The sequence below is a fragment of the Vespa mandarinia genome, chromosome 19 (genome assembly GCF_050613455.1).
Source record: "Vespa mandarinia isolate Hongniang chromosome 19, ASM5061345v1, whole genome shotgun sequence".
NCBI lineage: Eukaryota > Metazoa > Arthropoda > Insecta > Hymenoptera > Vespidae > Vespa > Vespa mandarinia.
Window position 1 is genome coordinate 3,920,951 of NC_140828.1, and position 26,881 is coordinate 3,947,831.

Genomic DNA, 26,881 nt, shown 5'->3' on the forward strand with positions numbered 1-26,881 from the left:
TAATTCACAGACTGCGTAGATAGATTGTATTCGCTTTTTAAAATCAAAGAGAGAGAGAGAGAATGAAGATCCGGCATTAAAATATGAATTATAAGAATCGATTTTCTTTGTATATAGATCATAAAGTTTTCGTGTTTGTTTAGAAAAAAGAAATGTTCAGACCAAAAAATCTTACCAGCTAATACGAATCAAAAACACTTTATCGATATTGATACTAAACAAAAAAGGGACTGATATAATTGTAACCATTTTTTTTTTCTTTTTAACCAATGTTATTCATTCAACAGGAAAAATATTGGAAAAATGGAGGCCTATAATCACAGCATTTGTTGTGTCGAGTAATCCACAAGTCTGAATTTTCTATTGTTGTATTAAAAAAAAAAAAAAATATATAATACACCGAGAATTTATCATCGTCAAATTTTGACAATAGAATTCGATGTTTAGAGACAAAAAAAGAATAAAAGAGACGAAAGAAAATGGAAATTAGTAAATCGCGCTGTATAGAAATCGGTGTTTTGTAAGCTTTTGTACTTTTGTAAATATACACTAATATCGATGTTTATTTCTCGCAAAAAATTTTTTTTCTTAAGAAAACTTTTTTCTCGCGAGAATCTCGATATCTGATTTAATATATTAATTATATATTACGCGTCTCTTACTGATATCACTATGTATTAATATTTGAAAAAATATATCTAATAAAAGAGTAAGATACGAATCAAACTTTTTTCTATTAAGAAAGAGAGAGAGAGAGAGAGAGAGAGAAAGAGAAATCCCTTTTTACGACATTAATGCTGTAATTTACGCTTATCGTTATATAAATGATATACACACAAGTACGTAAACACATGTACGTTTTAAAAATTTGTAGAGCACTACGTATTTAATAAGAATTCATAATGATAATGATGTTTAACTATAAAAACGTGAAATATACTCTCAAATGTACTTGCATTGAATATCAGTAATATAGTAAATATTATTTTTCTTATCATTTGATGCAGTATTGCGATTATTGCAAATCATAACATTTTTTTCAGATGGCACCACTAGCCATTTCAGATGACTAAAATAGACAATAGTTCTTTGATTGTATGATTTTTATATGATGACGACATCTAAGGAAATAGTATTATTGACTATAATTTGAAAATTCAAAATAATAACTATATTATCATCGTGTGGATGGTAAATGCATTTACATTGAATGTCGATAAAGTAGTTAACTGCAATTCTTCTTATCATTTGATGGAATTTCCAAGGATGAAAATTAATGCGACGATTGAAATTTCACATTATAATTACTTTTTACTTATGATATAATAATTTATGAATATATAATGCTTATATATAATTTTTACATATAGTAAGTACAAATGTAGCTCATTCAATAACATAACATTGTTATTGCATTCAATTATTATTTAAAGTAATCAGTAAACATAATTGTAAAAAGATATTTAAAAGCACAGTTATAAACAAAAAAAGATATAATGACGTACTATATTTCAACCTGTGATTTCTTATTATACTTATTAATAATTTAAAATTAGAATTACTAATCTAATTCTTTACCTTATCTACAATTTTTATTTAGCATAGAACAGCAGTTAATTGTTGTTAATATTATGAAGCATAAGAATTAGTTAGCTATTTATCTATTATGCAATAAAAATAAGAAAATCTTAATACTATCATCATTTCAATTAGAATGTTGATTAAAATAATATAATTAATTTATTATTACATATAAGTTGTATATTTCTTTCTATTGAAGACATCTGCTATGAAACTCTGACATTAATTTATATTGAAAAAACATTTATAACAATTTATAACTTGAAATGACAAAATAATTATATGATAAAATTATTTTTGCAATGACTTATTGATAAACTAATAATGGAGAATTAAAACCTAAAAATATTATTTTAAAAACTACAATAAAAAGGTTTTGAAATTTTGTGTATGGATATAACTGTAAAAGATATTATTACATAAATTATTTTGACATTCTTGAAAAATTATAAAACACTTTAAATATCATAGATTATAAATAATTAAGTACAAATTAGTGGAATGTTTATGCTATTAATGTGAGATAGTACATCTGCAATTGTATTATTATCATCTTTCACATAGCTATGTCAATGGAAAGTTGTGAGATATAATCGAGCTGTTGTAGTCGACATTCCGATCCTTTGTCCAGTTTTTATTTGAAGGTAAATATTGGGTTGGCAACTAAGTGATTGCAGATTTTGTCGATAGATGGACTTTACACTTTCCGCAATCACTTACTTGCCAACCCAATAGTGAGTGGTTTGTAATCTATTTTAATGACAAATTGATGGCAATCAACCAAGTGATGGAAAAATTTGACTGATGAAAAAATGAAAAAAGTCATTGTATTATGAAAATAAGAGAAAAAATTTGGAATAGAAAGCGTCCCCTTAAAACGGGTCCCCTTAAATTTTATTTTCATGAATATATTTTAAACACAACAATATTTCGTCTGGCATTCGCGGTCCCATGAAGATCACGTTTAGTTATCAATTGAAATATATGGAGATAAAATATACGTTAAAGAAAATCGAGTAATTATCTGAAATCAATGAGGACATGTCAAATTGATATCCACCGGATGAATATTGCATTAGATTACTGCGAAAGAAATTGAATAATTCGCTCTGCGCATGCGCATAGCGTTACCTTAAATCCATTTCGTGCCATGTGTGCGTGTATATGAAAATCTAATACGAAATACGATATGTCGTGGCCAATTAATGAACAATTATTAATTAAATCATCGTAATAAGGCAAAATAAGTACTTCGATATTGCAAAAGTAAAAACAATAAATACGATTAATGAAATATAAATGATTACAACAAGGTTACAGAGTAACCGCTTTACTTTTGCGTGCTCGTTTTTAGTTTGCTTTCTTATTTATTTTTCCCTTAACCGCAACTATGCAAATTTCCTTTACCTATTATTAAGAGAGTTAAACCCGTACAAGGAAAAGAAATGATTGTAAATATAGCTAGAAAGAGCTATTTATTAAATTTCGATACTTTTATAATTATTTTGTAAGAAATACAAATATAATTTTTTTTAATTGCATTATTTTATTATTTATAATTTTCAATTTTATCAAGGTATACAAAAATATTGTATATAGTGACTTAAAGAATTTTAGTATTTTAATGTAGGTTTCGACCGCAAGGTAGTGCTTAAAAGTGATACTAGCGCCGAAGAAATCAAGCATAATACGATCAAAACGTTCTATCTTGATTTACCTCCTTTATAATCTTTTCTATGCCAGATATGGTTCATTTGAGAGTTAAAGCAGAAAGAGTGAGATAGAGAGAGAGAAAGCATATTTAAATAACAATTTATATTGAGGTAACTTGAATGTGATCAAAGAAAATAAAAATTTCTTGCTGATCTTAAAGTACGTTTATTGCAGTTTTGTTGGTTGCAAAGTTTATTAAGAAGACTATAAAAGACTACAAAAGTGAGCCTGCGAATATCTATATTATTAAATTTTCAACTATAATGACAAGCAAATCAAAAGTTTTAACTACTTTCGTCCGCAACTATTCAGCACCGAAACATTGGATTTCGGATGCAGTAAAATATGAAAAAGTCAAATATTATCCAAGGTATGAAATAACAAACGTAATCTGTATCGCCATGGAACTTAATTTGGAACCATTGATTTCAGATCCCCAAATCATGAAGATCCTCCAATTATACCATCCAAGCTTTTAATGGTTGTATTAGTAAAACCTTTTGCCGGTAATCCTTATTGGGAAAAAAATATACTTAAACAATTGGGTATTGCAGAGAAAGTAAGAAATTTTATAAAACATTTTAAAATAACTTTTATAATCCGTATTATTCTAATTTACTATTTCTATATCTGTATATAGGGAAGGGATCCTGTGATAGTTAAAAATATTCCAGAGATATGTGCAATGTTGTGGAAAGTAAAACATCTTGTCAAAATTACTCCTATTAAATTACCAGACAAGCTGCCTAACACAGATGATTTTGGTGCAAGTTATCTACATGAAAATGGAACCTTCTATGTTGTTCCCAAAATAGATCCATTGCGTATAGCGAGCACAGAAAAATTCGAAAATGATCCAAAAAAATTGGAAGGCCCGAAAATAATAGAAACGTTAAGATTACAGTGGTTAAATGGTACTTTACCTTAATATAATAACAAATATAGAGAGATTTGTAATTTCTATTAACAGGTAATATAAAAGTAGTCGCTGAACAAATAATATATCATTTATTCATGTATCATACGTTATAACTTACAATTTATATCCTACTAACCATAACGTTAAAATCTCGTCAAATTTCCAGTTCTGTAAATGGTACGTTAGGACCCTATAGAAATAAAGGATGCGTGCCGCTTTAGATCAGTCGTGCGGTCCTATACTGCGATATTACATACGTTAAAACTAATTATAGAAAAGGAAGAAGAAACAAAAATGATATTAAGAAAATCTAAGTCTATCGAAAATCTATCGAAAATATGTCGATTAAGACTCAATTAGTGGTGCCTTACATCGAAAGAGAATAAAAGTAATTTGCTAGGCCGTAATCGCATCTTTTGGAAAACTTTTATGTACTTGCGCGCATAATAAGCGTACTAAGCGTACTGATAATGCCAGAACACGAGACCTTTTCTGCAACTCGAATATCGTCTGATTGTTAATTGTGCGCAAGTAGCCTTTGGAATTTATCATTTTATCTGAAATGCTAACATCTATAATGAAATCGTCAACTCGATATCCTATTTGTAGACTAATCTCTATGAGAAAACAACTCCTGATATAGTAAGTAAGTAGATTTGAAAAAATTCTAACAACATGATCATTTTGGAAGTCCTAGTAATGAAGAAAGAAAGGGGGAGAAGAGAGATAAAGAGAGAGACAATAATCTCTCGTTGTCCTATTTAAAATTCAAGTCGAACTCGATCGCCTACGACTCCGAAGCTTCCAAAATCGTCTATCTCTGGACGTATGGTGAATGCAGATTGTATTATGCGCATTTGTAGTTTTCTCAGGCATATACATCTTTAACAATCTTGCTGCTCGTTCTTCTTGCGACCGATCATACGCTTTGCCGCTAAGGAAGCTCAGTAATTTCAAACTACGTCGTTTTATTCTCAAACGATTTAAAAAATTAGTTTCCGACGTCTCGATGGAATTACGACCGTTATTCTGACTATAGGATTCCTCTCCGAGCTTGTTATTTGATTTTCTTATCATAAATTCTAATTGTTTTCTATGATCGTGCTGCGCATCCAACTTCCTGTGCCTACGTCCGTCGGTCGCAATCGCGGCATAAGCTTCCTTTTGCAATATCTCAAAACTTATTTTTTCTGCATTTCTGTTATTAGATTCCTCGGCTCTTCTCGCGACCAATTCCAATTCTTTCAAACGATCTGCCTCCTTGACATTCTTCGATGAGTCCGGTGATGTTAATTCAAGTTTTGAGGCTTCGTCTACGTCGGACAGTTTTCTATGAAGATCTACAATTTTACGACGAAACTCTTCGTCTTCTTGGCTCAACTTTGCAAAAATACGATCTCTCTCGATTACATCGGAACTCGAGCTGACGTTTTTCAACGTAGTCGATTGCAACCTCTGTCACCACCATCCAACTTGATGTTTTCCACTTCCAGGGGAATCCTCCTCTTCGAGTAAAGGCTCCAGTCTTCTTCTACTTAAGAAGCAACGTAGCGAGCCAAGGCTACCTCCGCCAAGTAATTGATCCATGCTTAGTTCGGGCAAACCGCAATCCTCGTTATCCGATTCTTGATCGTGATCTTCCTCCGTAGATAAATTCAGACCATAATTGTCTTCTCCGGAACCAGTCAAATTGCCGGTCCCATTTGGCGGCGGCTAGGGAAGTCAGGCACAGCTCGGGCTAATGATTCTTTGCAAACAGAGGGCAAGCGAGTCATGCAAAGGCGTGCGAAGCTTACAGGCTATATTAGATGCTTACAGGGAAGGTACGGGCTTTGACAAACAATAGGTATTGTATTGTAAGAGCCAACAGACTAGGACCATGTAGTCACGTAATAGCAGGTATGTTTCTTACGATTGCATCGGAGTATTTAAAAGAAAAAGCAACGCATGTCACTGAACAAAGTTTAGTTTCGGACTTTAGCAAAAATATTTTTTATTTTTAGTTGAGACGTAAATAAGAAAAATGGAAATTCTATTAGTAGGTTTAACTTTGTGATCATAGAAGCGCGTTACGCCACTATTCTTTATGCAAAAATATTTTTGACCAAAGCGTAGCCGATACCTTCCGCGGAATACAAGTGTGTGTATGTATATAGTAAGTACTAATATTATTATTAATTATTATAATCAAGTATATTACAGAGCGAGTGTGTGTGTGAATGGGTGGCTCTAGAAATGATTACCGAATGTGTCGTAAAACTCTCGTCGTCTGGACCTCCGGAGGTTGGAGTACCCCAAATATCATCTCCCGAAGTTGCACCCGACGTAGTACCCTCCTCATCGTTAGGATCAAGAGAAAATTCTGTCCTTTCTGGAGGAACAGGCGGTTGAAGAAGGTAATCGCCAACCCCTTCGCTAAATTGCTCCAAAAGAACCATCTTGCTAACAACATAATTACTAGCTCTTGCGGTCCAAGCTCTCAGACCCGAAGGTGGTGATTCTGTCTCACGATTTTCATCGTCTCCTTGCTCGTCCAGCTCATCGTCTTGGTCCAAACTACTCATCGTACCGAATCTTCTCAACGTTCTACGTAGAATCGAGATTATCGTAGAAGATAATAAAACGGATTGATATAAACAGAAATGTTTATCGAATGATAGACTAATATCTACCTGTAAGGTGGTTCCCCGTCGCAGTCAAGATCATCTTCGCTTCCATCTTCCGTATTACCGTCGACAGATGCATAATTTGGACTGTTACGTCCTGGACTATCGTGTAGGCCATTTCTTAATCTATGTCTCGCCGTATAAATATCTGGCGTAGGTGGCATGACAGATATTTTAGGAGGTAACGGAGAGAAAGGATCTCTTGGAAGAGGCGGCGTGGGGCAGCCAGATCTGAAAGAAGAAACGAAAGAAAAAGGAAGACAAAGAAAGGAAAAGAAGAAAAAAAGAAAAGGAAATTTAATTAATTAATATTGGCACATGCTATATCATATGATAATCTTAAATATGGTAAGTACTTCATTTAATACATTGGATTATCGGTAAGGCATATAACCTATGACATCGCCTACAGATGTTGATAGAACTCGTAGAGTTTTCTTTCGAGGATACGTAGCTCCCATTTTTTCTTGCCGTAATACTATTGGATTTGACTGTACTTAAACTGGCACTGGAGGCTGTGCTCTGTTGCTCTATGTCCGAATTCGCTGTTACGACTTCTTCTGCCGTCGTCGTCGTCGTCGTTGCTGTCGTCGTCGTCGTAGCTTCCTGAATGGATCTTTCGTTCTTTTCTCCGGGTGCTCTTGCAGCTAACTCTTCCGCAGTCCATTCCTCGAGGGAGCCTTCGTTATCGGAAGGCGGTATTTGGTGAGAATTGCGCACCCATTGGGCCAAATGATTGTCCTCTCGCGTATTTTTCAGAATATCGGCAAGACTTTCACTCGAATTACATTCCTTTTTTTCCTCGTGCTTATGCGAATCCCGTAATCCCATCTAATTTAAGAGGGAATCGTATATTAAAGAGCAAATAAATCCGATATCTCGAAATCCTTCACTTTTATGCCAATTCACCACCTTACCCGCGGACTTTCCATCGATTCTCTAACGTGAGCAAAGTTGGTGCTGGTAATCGGACTCTCCTCGGGGCTGCCAACACTCGATGTTCCACCATAGCCTGTATTTAGATAAATTCTAAAATACAAGGGATTAGTGTAAACAATGTAACTTTGTGATATAATCTACGATCCGAGTGATTCGGGCAACCACTTAGAAAATAAAAGTAGGCGCTACTCACATTTGTCGTTGAAGCAAGTTATGCCAAACTGCTTTGAGCTCCGGGCTAGGAGCTCTCAATACGATGACTCGTCTTCGAGGACGACTATGGGGACTACAACCTCCGCTGTTTGTCATTTCTGCCTGACCGTTCTCAGTATTACCATTCGAATTGATTGCCACTTGTAATCTGAATTCTGTCGGCCTCTTTCTAATGGTAAAACACGCTTCTGCAATATTGGCCAATCGCAGAGGTTCCTCAGTAACGAAAAGAACGCGATCCCTCGAAACGCGAGCAAAGACCAATAAGTCGGTAAGAAGGAGCGCCCACGATGGTTGCAAACGAGCCCGACCTTCGACCTTCGCTAGGGCCCCGCCGAAAAGCCTGTCAGATAGAATCAATCTGTCAGAAATTTAGTTCGTAAATAATCATAAGTGACAATCAACTGACCATTGTCTTCCTGGCATGGCTAAAGTAAACGGTTTGCATTTTGCGAAAACCAATCGCGACTCGACTTCCTGTAAACTAAGTAAAGGTCTTCCGGTGTCGCGCGGTGGTTCCATTACGCCTGCATTAGCCGTTGATTCTCTGTAGCCTTGTGCTAAATCTCGAGCTTGCTGACAGTTTCTTGGCGATGCCAGACTCAGTAATCTCGTCATTTCTCTAAAACGCAACCACAAATAAAAGTTATTCAAAGATTACTTGAAACTTATTCAAACTTTGGAATAAGCGCTACAATACTGGCGCGATGGAACTGGCGTAGAGACGAACCTATAATGCTCTAAAGGAAGCAAGAGGATTCCCGTAAGGTCAGGCCGCCTTTTATGAGGAACGGCAGGTTCACAGACTAACTTAGCAAAGGCCGTATTCCGTCTGAGTGCAACGAGCAAATAACAGGCCCATTGCAGTCCACTGAGGTATCGTCTGTAAGCGGCCGTGATCTTGGGTACTCTGCAGAGATAGCTATCGGTACCGCCACCCTCGTCTCTAATCTCCTCGGATATCTTAAGTAATTCGTCTAGATTTTGAAAGAGGACCATGTAGTCCGCCGCGGAGAGAACGTCGCGCCTTTCGGCCAGCGGCGTCATGAATCTTGTGTGACCGCTCTTCAGAATCCCCCGGTATCTTGCCTCTCGTACCGATAACTCTTCCTCCGGTGGTGCATCCGGAGCAAGATTCGGAAAAACCTGATCACGTAGACGTGCAAGATTTTCGTCCTGTCTTTTCGAACTACTACCAATCGAGAGACCGCATGCATTAATGTCCTTACCTAAGAATATTCTTATTTTTCAATAAACTGATCAGCTACAAACATTATTGCTTATCAACATTATAATCTATGATCTTTAACGAAATTGTAAAAAGGGTCGATCTTTTATATAATCGTATCCAAAATCTAACAATGAATCGATCTATATAGTGCACATATAGTTATATATACATATGCATATATATATGTGTATGTATATCGATCGAAGCAATCATGCGAGTGTAATATTCTGTTACATAACTCGTGACGAAAAATTTTGCTACAATATTATCTTTCGACCTGCATGCAACAAGAGAAAGTATCATTTCGACCTAATTTCATACTACGATAATCACATTCTCTCTCTTTCTCTCTCTCTCTCTCTCTCTCTCTCTCTCTCTCTCTTTCTCTCTCTCTCTCTTTCTCTCTCTCGCTCCCTCTGTATCCAAAGATGCATACACACCTACATGTACTCGTAGTTTAATGTCATGGCTAAAACACGGGGAATGGATGAGGATGTGTTCAAATAAATGAAAATAACAACGAGTATAGTTTAAAACAAAACTTGTTGACAACAACAAAAAAAAAGAAAAGACAACCGAACAAAGTACAAACAAGATAATTAGATCATAAGTTAAGAACACGCTTACCACAAGAAACGCGCGAACGATCGCTATGAGAGGTAAGGAAGGAAATGCACTATACAAAATATGGACCGTGTAAAACAAAAAAAAGCGTTTATCAGTCAACCAAATGAAAAAAGAAAAAAAGAAAACAAATACAAAACGTTCGCCGTTCTTTTCGCCTCGCGGTTCTGTAGATCGATTTTAACGATAAGGCGAATAAAATGATTGATGCTCCGATAATGCTCGGACACGTTCGCTTTTATCAATGAAAATCGAAACTTTTCAATGTCATCGAGCGGCAAGCGATATCGCGATAACGATAGGAACGAAAGAATCAAGCGGTTTTAAAACAGCGGTATTGTCATCGAGCTCACACCAGAACGCCGATACCGACCTCGGCGTTGAACGCGACGGCGTGCTGACTAGCGGGACCGACAGTTTGTTGAAGAGAGACATTCATCGAGTTGGGCCTCTGCTGTGACGAATGAATGCCTCCCTTACGATAAACCTCAAGGATGAGCTGATTCGTTGCCGCCTGGATCAAGCCCAAAATCTCGTCCCTCGGTTTCGTTACAACGTTCGTTGTTTCGACGAAGACGACGTAATCGCCTGGTTTCAGACCAGATCTTTCCGCAGGACTTCCTGAATCGACGCGCTCCACACGTGGCGGTCTGCCCCAGGATAAAGAGAAACCCCATGGCACCTGGTAAATAAGGGATACATATCGATCATATCGCGATATTATAGAAACCAAGGCACACAGTTAAATCTTTCAATGTTTTTTCCACTCTTCCTTTCCCAATATATGTCGATATCGTTGACATCGTCGACATTGTTACTATAGAAAGGATAATATCTACATATGATACCTGATTCACAGCACTTTGTCTAATCAGTCTTCTGGTTACAGTACAAGGCGTTCTACCACCTCTCGCGGTAAAGCCTGGATGTAGAGGTAAGCCGGTCAGAGGATCGACTGGTTCCAACTCAAGATGTTTTAAATACGTCAAATCATCCCCACCGGAATTGTTGTTATCTGATTCTCCATCCTTGGATAAAGGCGGCGAGACTCCACATTCTTGTGGTACTCTTGCATAAGGGGTACTTGTATTTCGGCTGGATCCAGATTCGAGTGGGTGCCATGTTGCTTCCTACGATATTCACGAGCGACGATATATCAATCGGTCAATAAGTCAAACAACTGAGAAATATCATATGCTTTATCGATGTTTCTACATATATACATATCAATGCAGTTATCAAAAAAATTCAAAGATCTTCAAAAGAACACCAATAACGATAAAAGCAATGCAATAAATTGCAACAGCGATCATTGTTCGTTGATGTGTAACAGTAAAAAAAAAAAGAAAAAAAGAACAAACATTAGACAAGGATGTCTGTTGCGATAGTCGAGCAGATTCTGCAACGATTCGTTGACCACTGGACTCCAACGAACCGGCTTAACCATGACCTTAAGCGAGAAGACCTATGAATTGCGAACATTACGAGAGAAATTCCATTTGGACGATTATATACGCATCAAGTAACAACAAATTTACTTATCGATCTATTTCTATTCACGTTTTCGACTTTTTCAACTTTTACAAATTTTTCGCATTATAGATATTAACCGTTACCTTATCCTGAGACAAAGGTAGAGGTAAAGTCATACAGCCCAGCAGCTCGCTACGTCTGAAACAGGAAAAAGACAAGAAACAAACATCAATTTTTAATTGCTTTTAGATGATCGTGTATCTACCGTGATATACTTCCATGCTAAAACAGTAACATTGTCACTCAAAAACATGCTAAGCTAAGTAGGATTTATGTATGTGTTGGAGAAAGTGATAGATTAGAAAGGTGGTGAGAGAGAGAGAGAGAGAGAGAGAGAGAGAGAGAGAGAGAGAGAGAGAAAGGGAGAGAAAATATAAATGCGCGAGCGCAACGTGACTACCATTTCGCGAAGGTATCTACATACACATGCTATAATAGTGCAGATGTGACGAGAGAAGTGCACGTGGTGATCCCGATGCGCATGCTTCGAGAGAATCGATTCCCCTCCTACCGCAAAGAATACTCGAAAATCTAGATATTAGCTTAGATATTGGGATTGACCGTAGCGCTCAACCTTTCAAAACTAAAACTGATATGAAATGTTTTAAATAAAAGATAAATAAATAATATCGTATTTTTAATTTTGGCTACAACTAAATTTATTATATCCCTATCTATTTATCTAAAAATCCCTACCATATAAAGATTATCTATTGAAAAAATTAGATAGAATGATCGTCTAAAGCGAGAAACTACCTCTATCATAACGTAAGTTGATGATAATTACATATTAAGAAAATATAATAGATTTGTTTAAATACCATAATAAAGTAAGTCGGTAGCTCCGATATTGACTACTTTCCAATAATGATTATTATTATTACTATTTCCTTGAGCATGCTCACCTTGCTCGACGATCTCTATGCCAGACTGCGATATCCAGGGACGTAGATTTGCTGATGCACTGATTGATATTAACCGGGCAGGGCAATATTAAGGTCTCGTGAAAAGCGGGATTTGGTGTGGCTCTGTGAACCGCAGTTCTCTTAACGATTCCCTCACCGTTGATATTTTTTAGGCTGACCTTAACGTAGGCGTGAATAGGTCCTTCGTAGGTCCTCCGTAGGTCCTTGCACCTTATCACTGCACGAAAGACAAGTATATATCGTTTTTTTTTACCGATAAAAAAGTTTCTATTTTATCGCCAACCTTTTCATCTCTAAGCTTTTATACATATACGTGTATATCACAAGACAGGAAATTAATCGTCCGAACGAAAAGGATCTTCCGATCTTAACGAGAGAGTAAGAGAGAGAGAGAGAGAGAGAGAGAAGGAGGAAGAAAGAAAAGAGAATTTTCGAGGCTGTTATGATCGGATGAAATGCACGAAACACACTGACGATACTAATACACTGGTACCACGACCATTAACCACTTCGAAAGCCACTATTTACGCCTTGCGCCGTCCAATAAAGGCTACCAACCGAAGGAGAAATTTGTCGATATTCGTATAAAAACTGATTCATTTCGTAATACGCGCACTTTCACAATCTCTCCAATATGTTTGTCGCCTGTTTCGATAGATATCGCTGAAGTAAAGGAACGTGATCATTGTTAGACGGCTTGGAAACTAAGTGTATCCTTGTTAAACGCACAAGCCAGGATTTCATTTGAATTACGTCTGGATAGAAAATTCTCGACCTTTTCTATATTTATGCTAGGATGACCTGCGACAAGAATCAATGACGTTGAGCCTACTAACCGATATGAAAACTCTAGAAAGGTCTGTAGGTTACTGGTACAATACTGCTATTTTCTATGCTGCCAAGTGATAAACTCCTCGCTCTCTCTCTCTTTCTCTCTCACCCTCTCTCTATCTCTATCTCTCACGTAGAGAGTACTGTGCTCGCGATATGCGCATGTCCCGTTAAAAACACAGAATCAGCAGGAACGTATCCAGCAACTCCAGCAACTCAACTAACCCTACATCCCCACTCGCTTTCTTTTTTCCCCTTTTATTTTCATTAATAAAAGGTAATGTAAATTGGCGACTCACCTCGAACTTGTATATGATTGGCAACGAACGAATACTCGATTTCGATAGATCCGCGACGATCCGAATCCGATTTCGATGGCTCGCTCTCCGGACTATATTTCAAACATCTTCGAACGGTCGCGACCAACGGAGCTTCTGGAGTATTAGAGATTGAGTTTAAGATCGAATTATGATAGCCCTCTGTCAAAAACGATTTAGGACTTTCCAACTCCCATATAGTGCTTTTTCCATTATTCTCCGAATGCTCCTCTTTCTTACAATCATTCTTGAAAAAGAAGGACGATTTACTCGAAAACTGTTGATTTTGGATTTGTTTATCCTCCAAAGTAGAATCTAAGTCTGTCTCAAGGACGAGTTTCTTTACATTAGGATTGATCGCCTCTATCGTAGGATTATCCCTGTTTTCCATTTTTGATAGTTGATTTGATCTAGGACTCCCGCCAGAAGTTATCCTGATCATTCTTTTCGGTTTCTTACCCTCGAAAACACTCTTCTCTTTTCTCTGTTGCTGACGTTTTCTACGTATACCGCGCTGTCTTTTCAAAGTGAATTCACCGTCGAATTCATTGGTGATTGGCGACGTAAAGGGCCAAGACATCGGCGAGGGATCCTCTAAAAGCTGACTAGCCGAAGACACGGAACTATCGCTCTGTATCCCTATTTGCGAAATAGCAGCTTCGTTCTCATCCATCATTTTCGTATCGCATTGAATGATCGTTTCATAAGTATGATCCTCCTCGAAGGAGAAGGTTTCGTCTTCCTCTATAGTAACTGTACAACGACTTTTGAGTATCTTTTTCCTCTCTTCAATGTCACTCAAAAGAATCTCCGCGACTGTTTTGCCTCCAAAATTTGTTTCGTTTTCTCTAAACAATTTAAACAGACAAAGTTAAATATCGACATAATGCGTTTCATTACTTATGTATTTAACATAACAGAGAAGCAGCAACAGTAACAGCAACAGCAGCAGATCTTACCTGTTGAGAACTTCCGTAACCGTATTATCCATATTTTCAAATTTAGGTAAATCTTGATCTAAAGCCAAATTCGATAATTTCCCGGCAAGCGGAGTTTGTTGTTGAAGACACTGCTTCAAAGGACTAACAGCTTGAACGACCTTCTTGTAATACGGAGTTCTACTTCGCGCGTGAATCTTGGTAACCTTCGCCAGTTTAGATTGGAACTGTGCCTTTTTAGATTCCTCCAATTTTAATCTGAAATCATTCTTTTCGGGATACATTCGAGACTTGTCTAACGGCACGAACTCGGCCTCCATCACGTCTTCGGGACTAGTGGCCATAGAAATCTGATGAAAAAAATCCGAAACGTGCGACTGCAAATTGGCACGCGCCTCGTTAAACATATTTTGCGGTAACTCATTGTTGCTTTGAAAATTTTTCGATCGACTCTTCAAAAACAAAGTTGGATCCGTTGGTAAAGTTAAAGCCGTTGAACGTTTACACTCATTTGGGAAGAACGTCAATGGTTCTATGTCTGTATCCACTCGCGGAGTACCTTGATAAAAATTCTCCAACTTGGGTGACCCTTCAAATCGTTGAGAAAGCGATTGTCGTTTTCCAATCCTTACATTGGTTTTCGTTGCCTTCAAAAAAAGATTCGATTATATATTCGAGAAAATATAGATTTCTTCCTCGAAGAAAAATTGATTCAACTTACTTGAAAGTAGGTTCTCAAATCGCTACCATAACTACGACACCGTCTACGACGAACTGGCGTAGGTTTCGTTGTAATATTTTGTAGGTTCGACGTATGTACGTGTCTGCTTTGGGTACCGACGGCCGGTGGTGTGTTGGACAGATCTCGAAAAGGCCTGCGGGACGCCTTGTTCAAAGCGGATGCTGGAGCGTGGGGTGTCGAGCTACTCGCTGACAACGATCTCGAGACGGTCCACTTGAGCATCTTTAAAAGAAAGAACGAAAGTATATATTCGAGGTGAGAAGGGGGCTTTTGCTACGTGCATGGTATGCATATAACTACGACTAACGATTGCAAGACCTTGGATCGATCTCTGTTCGTGCTTGAAATAATGATAGGATAAAGTCGACGACATAACAAAAAGAAAGAGAGCATACAGAAAAATAACAGGAAAATCACATTCGATGACAAAAGTGCAAGGTTGCACCTGTCACGCAACATAAGAGAAATAACATAACAGGTGTAACTCGGAACGGTAATCAAAAACCGTTTGACGAATTAACACTCATTTGAGCTTAACGACTGTTTAACAAACTATTCATTTGTTAATGTCACACGTTACGAGAAAGAAAGACAAAATCACATTATAGATAAGTTTAAATACGTTTTATTATTTAAATATGCTCAATCGTCTAATCATAAACATTCCATCAAAGCGAAGGGCGTTGATACCAAAAATGATGAAAAAAAAATTATTATTACGGACATCAGGTTTTCACTTTTAACGGTTCCTCAAAAGAGTAAACGCGACGCATTGTTAAATATAAAAATGCATTCATTTGCATACAAGCTGTCGCCATGCTGCAGACGCGCTTCTGTCCCGTAACACGCACTTTTTCGTTAACACACACTCTCTTTCCCTTTCTGTACTATACTCAAACATATAAATACAGGAAAGTAAGTACTGCCTTAGTGAACACCCTGAAAACACCATAAACACGAAGGACACATAAACGCTGGAAAGCACCTGCCCCTATGGTAAGACGCACAAGAACAGACATAGGAACCATCTGGCTTTTATAAACCCTCCCTCCTATGAGGTGCTTTCAATAAACGTCGAAATAAATTTGCAACATTCTCATTGACATTCGAGAGAAAATAAGAAAAAATTATTATCGTTGTTGGCCTAGCATCTCATTTACACCTATACATTTATACATATAACGCGAAATGAATCTCATCATTTTGAAAACTCAATATTTCACAATTTGAGACATTCTATCTTAAATTATTAGTCACTTTTGTTACTAACTTTCTTGCCGCTTACTAAACGGCTATGCGAATCTTTGCCAATCGCAACTTATTATACGTATTGCAATCTTCGCGTCATCATTGTTGTCGTTGTCGTCGTCGCCGTCGTTGTCATCATCATTGTCGTCGTCATTGTCGTCATCATCGTCGTCGTCGTATTCGCTCTCGTTCGAATGCAATATTATGCCTCGTATCTGTCACTTTTATTACCTCGTAAAACATCTCGACATTGAATATATCCTCATAGATTAAGTATGATGCAGTTGATCCTAAAACGGAATACACCATCATTTCACGCGTATGAGCATTTTCTCTCAATTTTTCTTTATTTGAATATAGACGCTTCTGATAAGAAAATTAAACATAAAGATATTTCAAGAAAGATGAACGTAAAGAATATGGATTGATTTTATAAAAATATTAAATATATTATGTAAAGATATAAAGATATTAAATCGTGCTTCAGGATTCTTCTTTTCGTCTTTCTGCAACGTATATATGTATAATATATCCGTCATTTTATAACTTATAAAACATCCTTACGAATTTTAAAGACGCAATCCGACCAGTTTGAAGGTTGCAAAAAAAGGGATCTTTGCTTTACGAATAACAATATCAGGTCTTATCCAATTCTTTTCATCTACCTACCCTCTTTCTCTTTCCTGCTCTTGTTTATCCGAGGAACGAAACAGGATTGACCTCGCGCCATCGTACTACAAGTAAACGAGTAAAAAGGAGCGACGGTTGAGAATTACCTTGCTAACAATTTAAGAACGGTCCCTTTTACATAATTTATACGATTAAAACCCTTCTCGTAAAGACGGTTATACGCGAAACGAAGAAAGCCATTTGAGGGAATATAAATTCGAATTGTAAACCGAACTATTATAAACCGAATTGTCTTTATACAAATATATGGCTTCTGCAACGAATGATTAATAAAAAAATAAGGAACAAAAAATGATAACGTATCTATAATAAAATAATAACGTAAGCGGTATTGATATTGTCTTGGTGTATATAAAATAAGAAAACGTACAAATAAAAGAGAAAAGGATAAAGGAAAAGCAGGTGATGACGAAGCTCGTGTACCTGATACCTTTTTCAAGATCTCACTCGATAACACATTTGGGAACACGAGCTCATAAATACGAGGACAGTTTATACTCGCAATATGGTCTATGTACATCGCGAACGGTCCCAGAAAATGTTCTATTCATCTCTTTCTCTCTTCTCTCTTACACACGCACTTATGTATGTGTGTTCTCCGCCTTTGCCTTATGAGATTCGCTTCTGATTTATATTGGATTGACCCTACGCACCTTTGCTTGTCTCGGCATGGTCTCGCAGACGAGAGAGAGAAAGAGAAAGAGAGAGAGAGAGAGAGAGAGAGAGAAAGACAGAGAGAGAGAAAGAGAGAGAGAAAGAAAGAAAGAGAGAGCACAACAGGGAACGCAGGCAAGAGAGGGGAAAGACGATTTTCGAAAGGGATTCAAGAGTTCAACCGACGACAATCAAAGGCGCATTCATTCGGAGGCTACTCGCTTTTTGACGACTTACGAAGGAAGGAAAGAGAGAGATGGAAGAAAAAAGGAGGGAAAGGCGTTGCGAAAAGACAGACTTTAGAAGCACATTATTTGGAGCACACCTGCCTCCGTCTGTCTTCTCTCTCTCTCTCTCTCTCTCTCTCTCTCTTTCTTTCTCTCTCTCTATCTCTCTCTCTCTCTCTCTCTCTCTCTTTCTTTCTCTCTCTCTATCTCTCTCTCTCTCTCTCTCTCTCTCTCTCTCTTTCTCTCTCTCTCTCTCTCTCTCTCTCTCTCTCTCTCTCTCTCTCTTTAATTCCAATTCCCATCACTTCTATATATCGTACACAAAACGCATCGCCAATGTTCCTTGCTGTTTCTATGATCGTTGACATAAAAGACGTTCCTTATACAAACGAATCAATTAAATAACAACACATTTACATTTTCTCTCTCTCTCTCTCTTTGTCTCTTTCTCTCTCTCTCTCTCTCTCTCTCTCTCTCTCTCTCTCTCTCTCTCTCTCTCTCTCTCCTCATTTCGTAGATAGTGATAAAATTCTATTTATAGCACCAAGAAGGACATTCAGAAAAATAATAAAATAGGAATAATGAGCGGAACGAGTTCTGTCGCGCCAATTTCTACCCATTAAAACGAAGGTATCTTTTAGTTATAGAAACTCTTATGGACTCTGAATAATTTATTTTTCAAATCAACTAAGAAATAGCAATTATGATCAATTTTATTCTAAAATGGTATCATAAATATATAAAATAATAGATAATCACAATTAGTAAATGAAAAGTGATAGATAAAAGTTAGTACTGACTTTATCTTACTGGATCCCTGATCGTTGTAACATACATCCACGAATCCCATCAATTATCACTGTTATCGTATCACACTTTAAACTTGTGTGCACATAAGAGAGGTTAAATTTTTCGAGTGAACAACAACACGGTCGCAACACGAATGTGAATGCTACAACGGTTGGTTCTTCACTGACGTGGTGGGGTAAAGCTACGGGCCTTATGTAGGTAAGGTAAGGGTCCCTAGAGAAGGTTTTCAAACTTCCTTTCTCCCTTTCCCTTCCCCCTCTCTCTCTCTCTTGCTTTCTTTCTTTTTCTATCCCCCTCTACAATCGTGACCTAACTATGGCAACCATTCAAAATCTCCCCACGTGGACGATCGCAGTCGAAGATACTTGTAATTATTTCTACATATCAAAAAAGATGAATAGTTTTTCTTTTTTTTTCGACAAAATTCAACATAATAAAATTATTGATTCGTAATTAAATAAAATCGAAGGAATAAATATTTTTTTAAATAAACTTTAGGCGAAAGATAAAGCTTTCGAAACATAGACAAGCTCATCACCATTCTAAACATAGACGTGAAATCTAATCAGAGAAGTAGAGGAAGCCAAGGAACCATCAGCGTTCTCTCTCTCTCTCTCCCTCTCTCTCTCTCCCTCTCTCTCTCTTTCTCTCACTGAACTTGGGTTCACTATTTTCAAATATCGAAGATGTTTCTTCCAACCGGTTTTCGTCCAATTTGAATGTTAACCACTACAATCATACGTTGCACCACGGATAAAAACAAAAAGAATCCTTTAGAAGATAGTTCCTCGAAGAAACATTTTCACTCGTCACGTGAACCTCTGCGAATATCTGCTACATGATTTTTTTGGAAAGCTTAAAAATTATACGAGTCAGCAGGCAAGTATCTATTTATACGGTCTGAACGAAGCATGATGCGACACAACGGAACGGTTTCTATTGAAAAAGACGTATATAACCATGAACGATTGATTGATAATCAGATAGGTATATAGAAGAATTAAATATAGAAGAATTATTATGGACATATAGAATAATTGGAGTGATTAACCCTCGCAAATATTTCCAAATGCTTCCTATCATATTCCTTTCTTACTATCATATATTTCTTTTTTCATTTTTCCATCTAATCACGACTAGATACCAATGATAATCATTTAGAAATATGCAAGTAGACATAACGTACCGAAAGATCAGTATTCCGTTCACGATAAACAGATGTTACGATAAAAGTAAAATGGCGAATGCTATGGGATACCAATACTTTCTAATAATATGATAGAGAATAAAATGATGTGATATTTAATTCGCGCGTCGGTTAGACAGTGCGCCTGGACGAAAGGAGTGATCAACCCTTGGCGTTATTCACGTATAGAATAACATTTCCACCATTGTGATGGTTGTAATATCGTAGTAGGAGTAACGGATAACATGCTTCACGCTCTGTTAAACATACACCCATCGTATATAACCCAGACGTATATGTAGATATATTCGAACCGATAAACGAAATTAATTAGGCCGCGAATATGACGACATTCTGGAGTGCGAGAGAAAAGAATATCGAAAACGAGAGTGCGTTTACCAAGGGTGTCACATGCGTAAAATTATCCACACTCTGTCAACCGCCAAAAAAAGGAAAAAAAGTTTCAGGCGCTTTCTCTCGAGTCGCTGCTAATTGGCAGGGATGACGCATGGCTGTTATAATTGGTCAAACGATGCTAAGATCACGAACATGTATATGAAAGAAACAACATTTTCTTCCTCTTTTCCTTCCTCTCTATATTCTTTTCCTTAGAAATCCAACGATTGATCCACCATAGAATATGCTTTCTTTGACAAGGAAAAAACGTACAATTTGGAGAATGAGAATAACTTTCCTTTTCGATTGGATGAAATCGCACTGATGAAAGTTATGCTTCAAAAGACAATGAAATAAATAGATAGATGGATAGATAAATGGATAGATAAAAAGAAAGAGAGAGAAAGATAGAAAGAGAGAGAGAGAGACGTGGTGATGTAGTCAGGCACGCCTAATAATTCACCGAGGGCGACGCGCGACGTGTACGTGTCAGCGCGTCGCGACGCGCCCGTCCGTCTCGTTGAGGCTACAACATAGCAAGTTAAATTCTCCCTCTTTTTCTATCGGCGCCGACAGACTTCTTTTTCTCCTGTAGATCCTTTTCCAAAGTCCTTTCTCTCCTTTTCCATTCATTTTTTGAAAAGCCAACTCAAGCAAATTATTTTTGTTCAAGAAAAATCCGATATAATCATCTAGAGTTAAATAGATAACAACGAGAGGCCAAATGTATTCTCGAAAGTATCCTATAAATAAAATTCCGCAGAATAAACATGATGATTTTGTTGCTCATATCTATTGCTCATAGATCATATGCCTGTTGAATTGAGAGGACGAACATAAAGCGGTCAGCTGTTGACGCTTCGTCTCGTTCAACTTTTGAGGACACGCAACCCTCTTGTCCACTTTTCTCTTCTCGATCTGTCTGCATTTCTTACAAATTGCCGGTATCGTTCCACGTTCATTGATAAACGAAAGATTTTTTTTGCTATTTTCCATTTATTTATCAGTAATATCGATAAAACGAATAAAACAATCGTCGTTAAAATTAATCACTCTAAAAACACGCGATTTGTTGAGCGTACGCCTTCGCGGAAATAAATAGCTTCTCTGGTCGCGAGTCTGTCGCTAGATGCGCACAGATAGGCCCTTTCGTTTCTAAGAAGATTTCGCGGTGCGCACGGAAGCCGATAAAACGAAACGTAAGTAGAAACATTTGAAAACCAATGAGCGCCTAATGAAGGTGGAGCCTGCGAAGAAAATCTCCACCTACTCTTAAAACGCTCTATTTCTTCTCTCCTCGCATGTCTCGCCGCGTTGCCTCTGATGACGACCGAGGAAGGGGGAGAGAGAGAGAAAGAGAGAGAGAGAGAAGATCCGAAGAGACAAGAGAAGAATCTTTCAGTACGTCTCAAGTCGGTTAAGTCAGTTGGTATTCCAGTATCCCGAACAAAATGTTCTCCCTTTGCGTCTTCTCGATCCGTGGCTTTTTGATGAAACGCGCGAAATAAATTATTTCTTTCTTAAAGATGAAAACTTTACATTTTGGTGTTTGCAGTAGCAACTACGCACAATAGCACAGTGCGGATTCAAGCGAATTAAGAAATTGAAAGATCGAACAGTGCAAAGATTCGTACGATCAACGTTTCGTTGATTATCACAACTGATTTATATAAAATGTAATTCGTCAGAAAGTAAATGGTATTCTACAAATCGAAAAAATGTTTCCATTTTTTAAAAAGAATTACGAACCAACGAACTCTTTGATGGTCACATTATTGAATCGATGAAACATAGTGACTTAATGTTGAAATGATTTAGAAAAGGAGAATAAAAAAGAAGATAAGACGTTTAGGAATTAATCGGACTAACTCGGAGCAAAATGATCGGTGCGAATGTGGACCAGCTTGGTAACAACATAATAGCGTCGCAATCAACGAATCATGCGTCGCAAGATTTCACTGTTTCACGACTTTTATCAACGTCGACGATGCATTCGTTAGGTAAGAATCAACAAATTATAAAAATATCATAAAATAATATATCATTAAATTGATTCTTTTAAGAAGAAACTTACCAACTACGCTATACCGACAAAGCATGTTCGATTCCATCGAAATTGTGTTTCCGCCCATACTGCTCATATTATACCGCTTTGATGAATACTCAAACACAGTAGATTCATTCAAGAATAGTCGCAGCGTCTGTGTCTGTTCGACTACTTTTTTTTCCTTTTTTTCTTCTGAACGACCACTTTGTCGTACGCAGCATCTTCCACTATTCCTTATATTGAATAAAATCTTGTAGAAAAAAAAAAGAAAGAAAGAAAAAACTTTTCTAAAATACACATAGAGTGTCACACTGAAGGAACGTCGACGACTGGAAGTAGGAGACCAAGGAGAAGTAGGACAACCTTCTCGGCGCAACAGTTGGCCGCATTAGAAAGGGTTTTCGAAAGGACACATTATCCCGATGCTTTTGTTCGCGAGGAACTCGCTACTAGAGTATCCTTATCGGAGGCAAGAGTTCAGGTAATTCAATCCTGATTATAAGTAGATATTTTTGCCTAGTATATTTACTCTTAGAATTTTTCGAATAAAACGGTAAAATCTTGTAATGTACAAATAAGAGAACAGTAACTGAAGAACAGTGACTGAGAAAGTAACCGACTGTCTCTCTTAATACACGTGTTCTTGAGATTATATTCGAAGGATAGAAACATGAGAGCGAGAATGAGCGAGAATAAGCGAGAATGGGCGAGAATGGACGAGAACGAGCGAGAAAGGGATGGTAGCAGGAAGAGTAGGCAAAAGAAGAAGGCGGAGGCTGCGGACAGATAAGCAGAAAATCGAAGGAGACAGGTTGTCAAGGAAAGAAGCTATGATTAGCCTGCTGCGGCCTAAGATCGTGCGCGTCTGTCTATCCAACAGCATCTGCGTACTTTAGCCTAGCATATAGGCGCGAGAGACGCGATCCCAGCACGTGTGTCTCGCAAACCCCTCTCTTACTGTTCCTCACTCCCTTTCATTCCCGACTCTGACCGTCTGTCTGTCTTTCCGTCTGTGGTCTGTCTGTCTCCCTGTCTCTACGAATATATGTACGCCTGCCAGGAGCCGTCACGCTGTCCCGTCTTTCCTAAGAACGCGTCGCAAATCCAACGTATGCGTTGTTTGTGCGGCATGCCGCAAAGAGACACGAATCTCCTCTTCTTCTTCTTCTTCTTCTTCTTCTTCTTCTTCTTCTTCTTCTTCTTCTTCTTCCTCCTCCTCCTCCTTCTTCTTCTTCTTCCTCCTTCTCCTCCTCCTCTTCTTCCTCTTCCTCTTCTTCCTCTTCCTCCTCCGCCTCCTCTTCTTCCTCCTTGTTCCTTCGCTCTCACCCTCACCCTCACCCTCACCCTCACCCTCACCCTCACCCTCACCCTCACCCTCATCCTCGCCCTCGCTCTCGCCCTTGCCATCAACAACACTTCTTTCTACTCTAATCTCCATGTGTCTCTCTTACCCATCTTATATTAAATTCATACAGACTTTGCCTTTCACAGGTATGGTTTCAAAATAGACGCGCCAAATTCCGGCGAAACGAAAGAAGTTCGGTACTTAATCGTGGCACTTGTACAAGCAGAGAATTGGAAACGACCACTTTACCACTTCGACCGATAAGAGTAAGCAGTCACATGCACGAAAACAATTCGGAAAATAATTCCTTCCAAGCGCAGCAGCTTCCACATTATTCCTATAGCGAATACTGGAGATCTCCTCAACATTATACCACCGTTCAAAGCAGTAATTGTCACGGATTTGTTAACGCTAATCTTGGGAACGTACCTGCTCTACCATCATATCATCAATCAGCAGAAATTCACAGTGCTGTCGAAGGAACAACTATAACTGGTCTAAGCGCATTGAGATTGAGATCGCATCCTTACAGTGCTACCTACTCCGCCATGCACGCGAGCATGTGACTCTTTTTCTCTTATTTCTTCTCCGATATTGTCATTTATTTTTGACCAATCAAATCAAAATCAAAGAATTCTGCGATGTTCAAATCTACACGTCCTCGATAATAATTTTATTTCGTCCTGCTTTCTTTCGTCCACAAGATTCTAGCGCTTGCACAGGATTCGTTCGTTAAAACCAAAGATACTTTCACTTTCAACTGTAATCAATGACGTAGAAAAGACTTATAATTAAAAGTCGAGTTAATTAATAGTCAAGACTTTTCTTAATTACTACAAGTTTTCTAAACAGGGTATATAGATACATAGATACATACATATATATGTTTATACGTTGTATAAACCGTGAGGAGAGCTAAGGATATCGTATACAAGGTATACATAATAATTCCTTAACGAGATTTACTGTATTGTGTATATAGATATCCATGTATACTTGATCAAATGGGATAATATGCGAATGCATGTAGTATTAGCAGTCGGATAGATTAAACACAAGTATAACTTTCTTAATAATACTGTAAGAAATATCATTAATTACACAATGGAGATATATATATATATATATCCATATACATATATATATATATATATATATATATATATATGTATATGTATAATCGCTATTATGCGCGACAGACGACTCTATTCAAAGTAAGACGTAAATATTGAAATCGATTACATCATTGCATTATAAATTGTTGATTACAAATCGTTGTTACAAATGTCTTATTATTTTTTATCCGATACGCTTTATGATAAAAATATAATACAAATTTTTAGCAGATTTACCATTAATACAATGACAGCTATGATAATAATAATTATTGTAATTATCCGTCCATAGAATCATTTTCATCATAAATGATCTATTAATCTTTGGTACTATACTGTTATCTGTACATTCTGAACGGCATTACTCCAATCGACTTTAGACGGTACTAAATAAAATGCAGGAGCTATTTTACTACCACATGGGCACTGACTACCGGCTACCCAGCTAAAAGAGCCTAATTTTGTATTACACTTTGGACAATTCAACTTTCCTTCCACATTATGCATTATGTCTGGCATCCATGCCAACGGCTCCACAAAATATATCTTTGTGCATAGTTCTGTCATTTCGCTTTCTTTCTTTACATTTACACGTTCTGCTCCATCTTCCCCGTCTTTTATCTGTTTAGATATTCGTTTAGAACTAATATGTCGCCAAATCTGTCGTTGGTGCATTGTATGCGGTAAAATATTACTTGCACTTGCCACGATTCTTCGACACTTTCTACAACGATAAACGGTTGGTTCTGGGCGTATAGTCGTTAATGCAGGATCCGGCTTTATTAAATCAATGCAATTTTGGGGTAAAATTTTCACTTTCCTCACTTTATCCGCAGCTATTTGCAATCTGTACATCTTAAATTGAACATTAGTATTGTCTATACCAAAGTCCATCTCTTCGTATAATTGCAATTGAGCTATAAATCCAGGATTTGGTGCAACAAAATGTCTCTTTTGTTTGACTATTTCCAATGCATCTAAAAAAGATTTTCTATGTTTCTTCATAATATAAGCGATAACAACGCTAACGGATCTGGATACGCCAAAGTAACAATGTACCAGCGTTCTGCCATTTGATTTTAAAGCTTGATCAATAAATTCATAAGAATCTTCCAAATGAGTTAATAAATCTTCCCTTGGCATATCTGTTATTTGAATATATTTTACAGTGAGATTGGGTAATCGTTCTTGAATCTTTCTTGGTAGAGGACAAGAATCTACCGTAAGTATGTGAGTCATATTAATTTCTTTCAACCACTTCACATCCGTGGCAGCTGTGAGATTCCCTAGAAATAGATCTGGTTCGATTTCATCAAAACTGGATGGGCCGGCATTAAAATCTTCTCTAATCAACTTGTTTTCCTCGTCTTGTGCCATGATTAGCCTAAATTTTTAAATAATAAAAAAGCATGTATATATATATATATATATATATATGTATTTGTATATATAAAAAACATAATATGTAGAGAAAATATAATTGATATTGTTGGCGCCACGTTCAGTTTTAACAAACTTTACGCCATAACCTACATTTTTATTCCATGTAGATAGAAAAAATAATATAGAGTATAGAATTGAAAATGGACTCACCAAAAAATTTCTAACTATTCGATCTTTACTTATGCTGAAAACGGCAGATATATTCTCCGATACGTTAAACACATACGCACGCAAACATCGCAGACCGATGATAACCTCTATTTGATGACTTAGCTCATTTCACGCAAATATAAATATTTATCGTTCGTTCATTGTTTCTTGTTGATCGTGAAATACAACATTTCTTAACGATTACTTGATCGTAATATTTTGATGAAAGGGTCTTCTTAATAAACACATTCGTCATCTCGAGATGTCTTTTTTGTTAAAAATTGCAAAAGGGTTGAAAAACCTATGATACCTTCTTAGATCACCACTTACTATTCATTTTCTAATCATTTTCGATGGCAGAGCCAGGTAAAACGAAACGTCTACTTCCGGAAACGGT

The 26,881-nt window shown here is 37.1% G+C and overlaps 4 protein-coding genes across 12 annotated transcripts; 2 read left to right on the forward strand and 2 right to left on the reverse strand.

The window, feature by feature from the left end:
- Positions 1-3,245: 3,245 nt before the first annotated feature.
- On the forward strand, positions 3,246-4,512 carry mRpL30 (mitochondrial ribosomal protein L30). Of its 2 annotated transcripts, none has more exons than XM_035886851.2 (4): positions 3,246-3,404; positions 3,469-3,664; positions 3,727-3,853; positions 3,935-4,294. In XM_035886851.2, exons 2-4 carry the CDS (start codon positions 3,558-3,560, stop codon positions 4,220-4,222), a joined length of 522 nt encoding a protein of 173 aa, XP_035742744.1. In that variant the 5' UTR covers positions 3,246-3,404; positions 3,469-3,557; the 3' UTR covers positions 4,223-4,294. The 2 variants fall into 2 exon arrangements, with proteins under 2 accessions (XP_035742744.1, XP_085518961.1); XM_085662835.1 differs by adding an exon at positions 4,380-4,512 and having other exon boundaries at positions 3,317-3,664; positions 3,935-4,264.
- Positions 4,513-4,579: 67 nt separating this feature from the next.
- On the reverse strand, positions 4,580-22,725 carry PsGEF (Protostome-specific GEF). 7 transcript variants are annotated; one of them, XM_035886788.2, is made up of 17 exons: positions 18,793-19,077; positions 16,444-16,711; positions 15,153-15,395; positions 14,453-15,078; positions 13,476-14,341; positions 12,325-12,562; positions 11,497-11,557; positions 10,735-11,016; positions 10,260-10,568; positions 8,762-9,177; positions 8,441-8,653; positions 8,012-8,374; positions 7,797-7,908; positions 7,274-7,710; positions 6,886-7,110; positions 6,457-6,799; positions 4,580-5,926 (listed from the first exon to the last, which is right to left on the reverse strand). In XM_035886788.2, exons 3-17 carry the CDS (start codon positions 15,393-15,395, stop codon positions 5,672-5,674), a joined length of 4,989 nt encoding a protein of 1,662 aa, XP_035742681.2. In that variant the 5' UTR covers positions 16,444-16,711; positions 18,793-19,077; the 3' UTR covers positions 4,580-5,671. The 7 variants fall into 7 exon arrangements, 6 of the variants coding, with proteins under 6 accessions (XP_035742681.2, XP_035742683.2, XP_035742680.2 ...); XM_035886790.2 differs by lacking the exons at positions 16,444-16,711; positions 18,793-19,077 and adding an exon at positions 22,459-22,725; XM_035886787.2 differs by lacking the exon at positions 16,444-16,711 and having other exon boundaries at positions 18,793-19,076.
- LOC118450846 (uncharacterized) lies at positions 20,498-25,457 on the forward strand. Of its 2 annotated transcripts, none has more exons than XM_035886834.2 (3): positions 20,498-22,384; positions 22,689-22,912; positions 23,923-25,457. In XM_035886834.2, exons 1-3 carry the CDS (start codon positions 22,264-22,266, stop codon positions 24,340-24,342), a joined length of 765 nt encoding a protein of 254 aa, XP_035742727.2. In that variant the 5' UTR covers positions 20,498-22,263; the 3' UTR covers positions 24,343-25,457. The 2 variants fall into 2 exon arrangements, with proteins under 2 accessions (XP_035742727.2, XP_035742728.2); XM_035886835.2 differs by having other exon boundaries at positions 21,747-22,384; positions 22,734-22,912.
- On the reverse strand, positions 25,205-26,877 carry MKP-4 (dual specificity protein phosphatase MPK-4). Its single transcript, XM_035886827.2, has 2 exons — positions 26,485-26,877; positions 25,205-26,275 (listed from the first exon to the last, which is right to left on the reverse strand). Exon 2 carries the CDS (start codon positions 26,266-26,268, stop codon positions 25,222-25,224), a length of 1,047 nt encoding a protein of 348 aa, XP_035742720.2. The 5' UTR covers positions 26,269-26,275; positions 26,485-26,877; the 3' UTR covers positions 25,205-25,221.
- Positions 26,878-26,881: the final 4 nt, after the last annotated feature.